The sequence below is a fragment of the Carassius auratus genome, chromosome 13 (assembly GCF_003368295.1).
Source record: "Carassius auratus strain Wakin chromosome 13, ASM336829v1, whole genome shotgun sequence".
Taxonomy (NCBI): Eukaryota; Metazoa; Chordata; class Actinopteri; order Cypriniformes; family Cyprinidae; genus Carassius; species Carassius auratus.
In genome coordinates this window covers 5894468-5904190 of record NC_039255.1, presented here as the reverse complement: position 1 = coordinate 5904190, position 9723 = coordinate 5894468, and the positions used below count along the sequence as shown (strand labels likewise).

General features: G+C 36.2%; 1 protein-coding gene across 2 annotated transcripts; it reads left to right on the top strand.

Annotated features, from left to right (window-relative positions):
• The first annotated feature begins 1322 nt into the window (after window positions 1-1322).
• On the top strand, window positions 1323-2414 carry LOC113113151 (39S ribosomal protein L14, mitochondrial-like). 2 transcript variants are annotated; one of them, XM_026279329.1, is made up of 3 exons: window positions 1323-1411; window positions 1641-1705; window positions 1884-2414. In XM_026279329.1, exons 2-3 carry the CDS (start codon window positions 1647-1649, stop codon window positions 2248-2250), a joined length of 426 nt encoding a protein of 141 aa, XP_026135114.1. In that variant the 5' UTR covers window positions 1323-1411; window positions 1641-1646; the 3' UTR covers window positions 2251-2414. The 2 variants fall into 2 exon arrangements, with proteins under 2 accessions (XP_026135114.1, XP_026135116.1); XM_026279331.1 differs by having other exon boundaries at window positions 1350-1411; window positions 1805-2414.
• Window positions 2415-9723: the final 7309 nt, after the last annotated feature.

Here is a 9723-nt window from a genome sequence, read left to right as displayed (position 1 = left end):
AACCCGGATGTTGGAAAAGAGGCGTGGCCTTAAAACACGCCTAGACCTCCTGCTAACTCCTAGACCACCTAAATAGAAAGCTATTAAAACATTTAGAAAGCTATTCAGACTGCATATGTCTATGTGTAATATTGTTAATTACTCCTAGCTAATTACTAGTTATTCGATAATAATAAAAAGTCCCCACCCTACATCTTACCAATTTACCTTATTACCAACAGTAACCATTAGGCCTACCCCGAACTAACTCTATTTTTTCATCTAACCAGTCCTAATCTTTACCCCAAACCAACCATATCCCTAACCAGTTTACACTAGACATATCGCATTTTATGAACTCCACACTGGTTATCAGTGACACATTGTGCATGTGTAATCCTCGTTGAGGTACTTTTAATATCTCATTTTATTTTGAGAGAACACATTTTCAAGGATAAAATGTAATAATGATAATTTATGTATTTTTTTTTAACCCACCACAGAATTCAGTGTTATGTGTTACATTTATAGTCCAATAATGACCTCTAGCTGTTGATTACAAAATATTGCCAGAAACAGACATGAGAATGTGAACGAATGAATAAATGAATGAATAATATGATAGGCCTACATTGTTTATGTGAATTATTAAAATTATAAACAAGCAATTCTACTTTCAGTTGAAGTTATATTTTCCGTAAAGTACATTTTTACATAGTGTTTTAACCTTTTAAAGACAAATGCTAATGATTTAATGTAAATTGCTATATTTATGGTATAATAGATTATGCATATAGATCATGAACTGATTTTAATTTCTGGACATATAGAACTTTTGCTTACACATAGCATTTACTTTCACTTGTCACTTACAAGCCTGATCTTTTAGTTTTTTATACTTCGACAAATTATTTTTTAAATGATAATTTAATTAAAAGCATTTTTTTAAAATGTCTCGTTGCTCTATATGCATCTATATATGTTTTCAGCAAGCTTGCTCCAGTGATATCAAGGTTCACATCTGTTGTATACACTGATCTTATGGATGGAGACCCAAGCCTGCAGAAAGCAAATAAATAAACAAAACAGAAATAAATAAAGAAACGCATGACTTGATAAAACAAATAAAAAATTGTATTTAAATGTATTCCTATTTTTTGGGGTGTGTGTAAATAATAATTGTGTAAATAATAAAAAATGTATTTAGTGGTAAAATGTAAATAATTATGTATGTATCTATGTATAAATAAAAAAATATATAATAAATAAAATCAAGTTCTGAGCGGTGTATCTATGTATCCTCCAGCACTGCAGGTGGCGCGAATGAGCTCAGTTCACTGCCATTGAATCAATACAAGAAAAAGAGCAAACGACGCTTTTTTAGGACGCAGATGTGTGCATGACATTGGTGTGGTTTGAATGATCTGAGCAGGTATTTAATAACGTTATTTATTTACACTATTTCATATCACTTTTCAGGAACATTTTGACCAATGTAACGTTAAAGAGATTACCTGCTTCTATTGCTTGCTTTCACCGATATCTCGAAGGAGTGAAATAACACGAGAAGTGTCCATTGTATACTCTTTATTATTAGAGAAAACGTTAATTCATATATATATATATCATTACTTTTAATTTTGTCTTGTTTTTAATGTCAGGTCAGGATGGCTCTGTCGTTGTCCAGAGTGATTTTGCCCAAATTGATAGAGCAGAGGGCTTTCAGGTGAACAGGATATCCATACCTTTATATAAGCACATGATACATTAATGATTAAGAAAACAAATCTAAAATCATTCATTTAAATCTGTTTTTGTTTAAAAGGGTTGCCTTGTCGTCATTTATCCCTTGTAATGATCTCACATGTTCGCCACAAATCTCATATATTATCATCTCACTGCAGTGTGTCATCAGCTGTTGCAGCTATTCAGAAGTTAACACGCGTGAGGGTGGTCGACAACAGTGCTCTTGGAAATGCCCATCACCACCGTCCACCAAAAGTCATTCACGTATACACCAAGAATGGAATCGGTAAAGTGGGAGACAGAGTCTTACTGGCCATTAAAGGACAGAAGAAAAAAGCTCTCATAGTGGGTCACAAGATGCCTGGAGCTCGAATGACCCCACGCTTCGACTCAAATAACGTGGTTTTGATTGAAGAGAACGGAAACCCCACAGGAACAAGAATAAAAGCTCCTATACCAACACATCTGCGCAAAATGGAAGGAGAATATTCCAAACTGTTAGCCATCGCTCAGCGATTTGTTTAAAACAGAGATTCTGTATTCCGGGAGGACAAATCCTAAAATAGGTCTCCTGTATTTAACTATCGTTGTAAATATATATATAACAAATGTTTTCATGCCATTCAGGAAATTACCTTTCATGGTTACATGTGTAATAATATGTAATAAAATATATGGATGAAACTGTATAATAATTGTATAATTATAATTTTGTAGAGGAAGTTATATTATCAACTGGGTTACATTGTGCAATAAATAGTAAAAATAACTTTATAGTATTCTCAAACATTTATGTATGGAAGTTTTTTTATTTCTCAATTCAGACTTTTTTTCCACTTAAAATTTTGAGTTTATATCTCACAGTTCAGGCCGCTTCTCAGAAATTTTAAATATTAACTTATTGAAATATAAAATTCTGAGAAAAGAAAAAATTAAAATGGTTAGATAAAGTCACAATTACATTTATTTATTAATTGTTTTACTAGAATAGTTTCAACTTTTTTTTATCATTATGCAAAGTACAAATACAGGGCCAATGACATGCACTTAAGCATCTAACCAGAAGTGCAGATAGCCAGTGCATATAAATAAGTGTAAATATGAGAAGTTACTGTTAAACTTTGTATAAAAGGCACTCATTGTGTCCATTGCCATCTTAATATATATATATATATATATATATATATATATATATATATATATATATATATTTATTTATTTATTTTTTTTTTTTTTTTTCAATTTTATGTCACTTTGGAAAAAGTCTGACAAATGAATAAATTTATATATGTGTGTGTGTACAATATACATTTGTGAGGGACAGGTGCAGAGACCAGCTCAATGCAATTATCTATGAAATACAGTACAAGCTGCAATCTAAATCTACGTTAATCTAGTGCAATGTGAATACAGTACAGAAGGCCTTAAATGAGAAGTACAAACAGAAGGTGCATTACTCAGAATGATATATTTGATAATATATAAACAGTGTCAGTGACTATATCAATGCAATAGTCATCATGAGGTAGAATGTACAAAGGAATGTGCAACATTAATAACAGATGATGCACTATTATGTTGCTGACAGCAAAGGGGAAGAAACTCTTCCTGAGTCTGCTGGTGTGACAGTGAAGACTCCTATAATGCCTCCCAGATGGGAGAATGGATGGGTTGAGAAGTATCTTTGATAATGCATCGTTTTGAGGAAAGTGTCTCTGATAAGGGTAGCTAAAAAGTGATGTGTTGGGCTGTTTCAACAACCCACTGAAGGGCCTTCTGGTCTGAGACAGTGCATTTCCCATATCCCACTTTTGTGATGCAGTTTATGATGTTGCTTTCAACTAGGGATGGACTGGGAATAAAAAACGGACTTTGGACTTTGACTAAACCCGGTCCAAAGCAAACGGCGCACGGAAACTCAGTTTGTCTGTGCCATCGTTGTGTACTGTTGATTCAAACACTCAACTTAAACACTCTCTGTACTGTCAGGTGTGTGTCTTTCTCTGCTCTTGGTCTAAGCACAACCTGAATAAATAAATTATGAAATGGATAAAAAAAAACAACAACAACAGGTTTTATTCCAAGATAGCATGGTATAGATTATATAATATGCTGTTATAACATATAACACACTGTCTCCTCCTTAAAAACTTTGTATTTTGTAATCAGTAAAAAAAAAATTTATTTTATTGATCATCAGTAGGTCCAGCAGCTGGTATATATTTTATTATTATTACTTGATTTTATGATTATTTTTTGTTTTATTATTATATGTTAGGTTCATTTTATTTGAAAGTCGTAATATTTGCCAAGTATGGTAACCCATATACGGAATTGGTGCTCTGCATTTAACCCACCCTTCGGGTTATAGGTCCAACTCTCTAAACATTAGGTATGTTTTGATATGAATATGAATTGACACATTTGTACATCTTGAAAATGTCAGTTGTATTTTTACACATTCTTGTACATTTAAATAAAATATTTTAAAATATATTTGTAAATGTGTTATTTGCATATAAAAATAAAATCTGTAATTTACAACAAAGTAGTTTCAAAATATGGTTGTATTAAGTCATTTTTAATAAAAAATACTGATCTTAATTAATATAAATAATTAACTCAACTGTTGGATAACTTTTAACCCAACAGGATTTTAACCCAATGGGTTGGGTTGAAATAACCCATAGATGGGAAGGTGCTATACCAACCCATAGTTGGGTTATTTTTAACCCAACATTTTTTAGTGTGCATGGAAAATATGTATTGCGATATCATTGCTTTTGCGCTGTTTCATTTATGTTTTGCAATTCTTTAATTTTTCTCTATTTGCATATATATACGGTGTTAAATTGACTCCATGATCACAGAATTCAAGATTTGAATGAATTAAGGAATAATAGTCTAAAGAACCTTTGTGACAAAAGGGTTCTTTCTTGTCATTATAGAACCTTTTTAACATAAAAGGTTTCACATTGGAGATTGAAAATGTTTCTTTTTTGAGACCCCAGGAGCCCAAATTCAGACCCAGAACAATAAAACCCACAGAAGAGGTGGGAGTTCAAAGGAGGAATCTTTATATTACCAGGGAGAGGAAGAGTAGAAGTCATGATCTGCAAGATTAACCACAATGTTCTGTGTTCGGGAGTTCATAGTGGGTTCGCGAATCATTTCGCGAATCATTTGAGTCAGTTTGGGAGATCGGACCGGGATCGCGAATCATTTGAGTAATTTTGGGAGTTCGGAGTATGAATCATTTGAACCAGTTTGGGAGTTCAGAGCGGGATCGCAAATCATTTGAGTCAGTTCGGGAGTTTGGAGCAAGATCGCCAATCATGAGTCAGTTTGGGATGGCGAATCATTTCGCGAATCAGGTTGGGGCGGAATTGCCAATCATTTGAATCAGTTCTGGAGTTCGTAGTGGGTTCGCGAATCATTTCAGTTTGGGAGTTCGGAGCGGGTTCGCGAATCATTTGAGTCAGTTCGGGGTTCGCGAATCATTTGAGTTAGTTCGGGAGTTTCGTAGCTGGTTCGCGAATCATTTGAGTCAGTTCGAGAGTTCGTAGCGGGTTCGCGAATCATTTGAGTCAGTTCGGGAGTTCGATACGGGATCACGAATCATTTGAGTCAGTTTGGGGATCGCGAATCATTTGAATCAGTTCGGGAGTGCGTAGCGGGTTTGCGAATCATTTGAGTCTGTTCGGTAGTTCGTAGCGGGTTCGCGAATCATTTGCGTCAGTTCAGGAGTTCAAAGCGGGTTCGCGAATCATTTGAGTCAGTTTGGGGATCGCGAATCATTTGAATCAGTTCGGGAGTTCGTAGCGGGATAGCGAATCATTTACGTCAGTTCAGGAGTTCAAAGCGGGTTCGCGAATCATTTGAGTCAGTTTGGGGTAGGCGAATCATTTGAATCAGTTCGGGAGTTCGTAGCGGGATAGCGAATCATTTGCGTCAGTTCAGGAGTTCAAAGCGGGTTCGCGAATCATTTGAGTCAGTTTGGGGTTTGCGAATCATTTTAATCAGTTCGGAAGTTCGTAGCGGGATCGCGAATCATTTGCGTCAGTTCAGGAGTTCAAATGAGCTGCAACCTCCCGCTCTCTCTCGTGAGGCCAATAGGGAAGTGACTAAAACTGCAATTCATCGACTGGCCGCTTGAGGCTGGCTGCAGAAGGTAGTCAGTCCCATACACTCCCCATGTTAAAATGCCCAACTTTACAGCAGAAAAAAACATGTTTACAGCCTGGTTCAAAAAATGATTTTGGTCTATATTGCTAATTTTGCCCTTCATGACAACTGTGAGGGGGGTGAATTTTTTTTAAAGCTCATCCGTTTAAATTATATTAAGACTTAAAGTTCTGCATAATTAAGGGCGTGGCCACTTGAGTGACAGGTGGATTGCAGCTGCTGACAATGCCGTCGCACTAGGTGGGCGTGGCTTCAGCAATCAGCTCCCGCCTTTTTGCCCATTTTTGATTATCCGGGAGAGTGGCGGTGACGCGCTGCCAAGATGGCGACTGCACGCAATGCACACTTTAGGCTTCAAAACCGCTAATGAGGAGTCTAAGGGTGACGTCACGGACACTACGTCATACATGCCAACCCTCCCGATTTTTCCGGGAGACTCCCGAATTTCAAAGCCCCTCCCGAAAATCACCCAGGCCGACCTTTCTCCCGAATTTCTACATTTCTACACTTCTACACCATCCGTCACTTGGCGCCGTTTCAGACCGAACAATAGGGACTTAGCAACAGCCTCTGGTGGAACGGCAACGCCATTCTGGCGTTATATTGCACATGCGTGAATTAAACTGCTACTTTGTGACGTTCTACTTTAACGGTCTACTATGGGAGAACAGCTGATTTGCCGGAGTCGCTTCAATGTGAGAGATTAGGTAAATAAATGTTATGGCATATGACAGTTTATGATTGTCTGATCACAAACGATCTCATTGGGAATCCCGAGAACATCTATATAGGTAATAAAAAAATATTTTATTTTACCATGATACGTTTAAAAAAAAAAAAAGATAGCTTGAATGCACTGTAAGTCGCTATGCTAAAAATCTACCAGAATTGGTAGGTCACATTTTCTGACACGAAATTAATTTAAGCATTTGTCTTCCTCCATGTAATCAAGGTTAAAAGGCAAGTATTGCTTACATGGTAAATCTAGCTTTTTTCTTATTTACATCATACAATATTAAAAACTAATTTTCTGACAAAAGATTGTGATAAATGGTGGGTTTGGGTTGTGATGGGTTGTTGTCACTGTACCTAATATGTATGTATAAACTATGTACAGATAAAAGAATTGTATTCTTCTTTACGTTTGTTTGTGTGTGTGATTATATATGACCCCCCCCCCTTTGAATATCTCCCGAATTCTGAGGTCTCAAGGTTGGCAAGTATGCACTACGTCCATATTTTTTTACAGTCTATGAGTTCAAAGCGGATTCGCGAATCATTTGAGTCAGTTTGTGGTTCGTTAATCATTTGAGTCAGTTTGGGGTTCGCGAATCATAGCTGTATATGGATAGGTTTAACTAATTTAGTAGCTAGTTCTAGGTGTGATATGTGTGAACTCGTATTTTTTGTTTTAATGATGTGCCTTTTAACAGTATCAAGTATATTCAAAAACTAAACAAATCGTGCCTAAAAAGTGCACGCATAGGCTAATGTAAAGTTACCAGTGGTGGACGAAGTACACAAATCAAGTACTTGAGTAAAAGTACAGATACGTATAATAAAATATTACTCCAGTAAAAGTAAAAGTACTCCTTTTTCAATTTTACTCAAGTGAAAGTACAAAAGTACAAAAAATTTTTATGTACTTAAGTAAAAAAGTACTGAAAGATAGATGTTTGCAATTTTATATAGACTAATTAAATTTTATATTAGCACATTTTTTTTTTTTTTTATAATCCTACTGCTCAAAATACCTGGGATTTTTTCCAAAATAACCACTATATGGAGTCAAGATATATTTTTGTTGTTGATATGGACTACACTGATGAGAGTAATGTTAACTGTGAAGCTTACACTGTGATGTACCTGAGAGAAAACAGAGATGACCATCTGATTTTCACCAGTAAGAACAAATTATTTTAAAGTTTGTTGTTTTACAGAACATCACAGTTATATATGAAATGATAATAAGGCCTGAAGATTTTAAGGAAAATATAATTATATTTTCATAATGATTTTTTCCTTCTCAAACCTTGTCTGGGGTGTAAAAACACCACTGGCCAAACTGGGTGCATCTCTTCCCCTCTTTGATAATTACTGTAGTTACCATGTTCTGAACATCACATCCTTTCTTTTCTCCCCAGATGTAATCTATCTATCTATCTATCTATCTATCTATCTATCTATCTATCTATCTATCTATCTATCTATCTATCTATCTATCTATATATATATATATATATATATAGGTGGTTGAATAAAAATATTTGGACATTATTTATAAAAATTACCTCAAGTTAGCACCAGCAAGTTTGTTAGCTAGACAGTTAGCATCAGCTAACAATATTTACTTATTTTCAGTACGGTTATGAATAACGTCCTTAACAACAATGGATGACAAGTTTAGAGCTCTACTGATGATTAAGTCTAGAGTGTGTCCACCTTTGTGTGTGGGTCCATGTACATGCTGAATCGACATGTAAAAAAAAGCCTCAAGTCCAAATATTCATTTATCACCAATTAACTGTTTGACAAACACTTCCTGCTTCGATGTCCAGATCTGAATTTAAAAAATCTCAAACATGCTCCGATGTCCCGATCTGAATCAACCGAGTCGCGAACAGGTTCCGAAGTGCCGATCTGAATCAACCGAGTCGCGAACAGGCTCCGAAGTGACGATCTGAATCAACCGAGTCGCGATTCGCGAACAGGCTCCGAAGTGCCGATCTGAATCAACCGAGTCGCGAACAGGCTCCGAAGTGCGGATCTGAATCAACCGAGTCGCGAACAGGCTCCGAAGTGCCGTTCTGAATCAACCGAGTCGCGAACAGACTCCGAAGTGCCGATCTGAATCAACCGAGTCGCGAACAGGCTCCGAAGTGCCGATCTGAATCAACCGAGTCGCGAACAGGCTCCGAAGTGCCGATCTGAATCAACCGAGTCGCGAACAGGCTCCGAAGTGCCGTTCTGAATCAACCGAGTCGCGAACAGACTCCGAAGTGCCGATCTGAATCAACCGAGTCGCGAACAGGCTCCGAAGTGACGATCTGAATCAATAGAGTCGCGAACAGGCTCCGAATTGCCGATCTGAAAACTTCAAATCTATGAAAGACTCAGATCACGTGTCTAAAAATAAATCGCTATAGTAAAAGAGAAATAATATGAGGAGTGAAGTTTCCTACCGTTCTGCGTTTGGTCCTCACGCGCGTCTGACGCTCCGCGGCGCGTCTCCGCCCCTCACACGCGCGTTTACAGCGCTAAATTAATCATCTTTGCTAATTATTATACATTTACTTCATTGTCAGCTCCAGGTACTTCATTATTGTTCATTGAACTGTTTGAAACAAAAAAAAGGTTGTATTTCAGTAATAATTCTAAATTATCAAAATAAAATATATAAAATAATGGTTTCTATTTTAATATCCTTTAAAATATAATCTATTTCTGTGATGTGCAGCTGTATTTTCAGCATCATTCCTCCAGTCTTCAGTGTCACATGATCTTTAGAAATCATGAAAATATGATGATTTATTATTAGAACTATTAATAGTTGTGCTACCAAATATTATTTTGGAATCTGTGATCTGTGAAAGTGTTTTAAAGTTTGTGGTTTTACAGAACATCACAGTTATATATGACATGATAATAAGGCCTGAAGTTAGGAAGAACATTTTAAGGAAAACATAATTATATTTTCATAATGATTTTTTTCCTTCTCAAACCTTGTCTGTGGTGTAAAATCACCCCTGGCCAAACGGGGTGCATTTCTTCCCCTCTTTGATAATTACTAGTTACCATATTCTGAACATCACA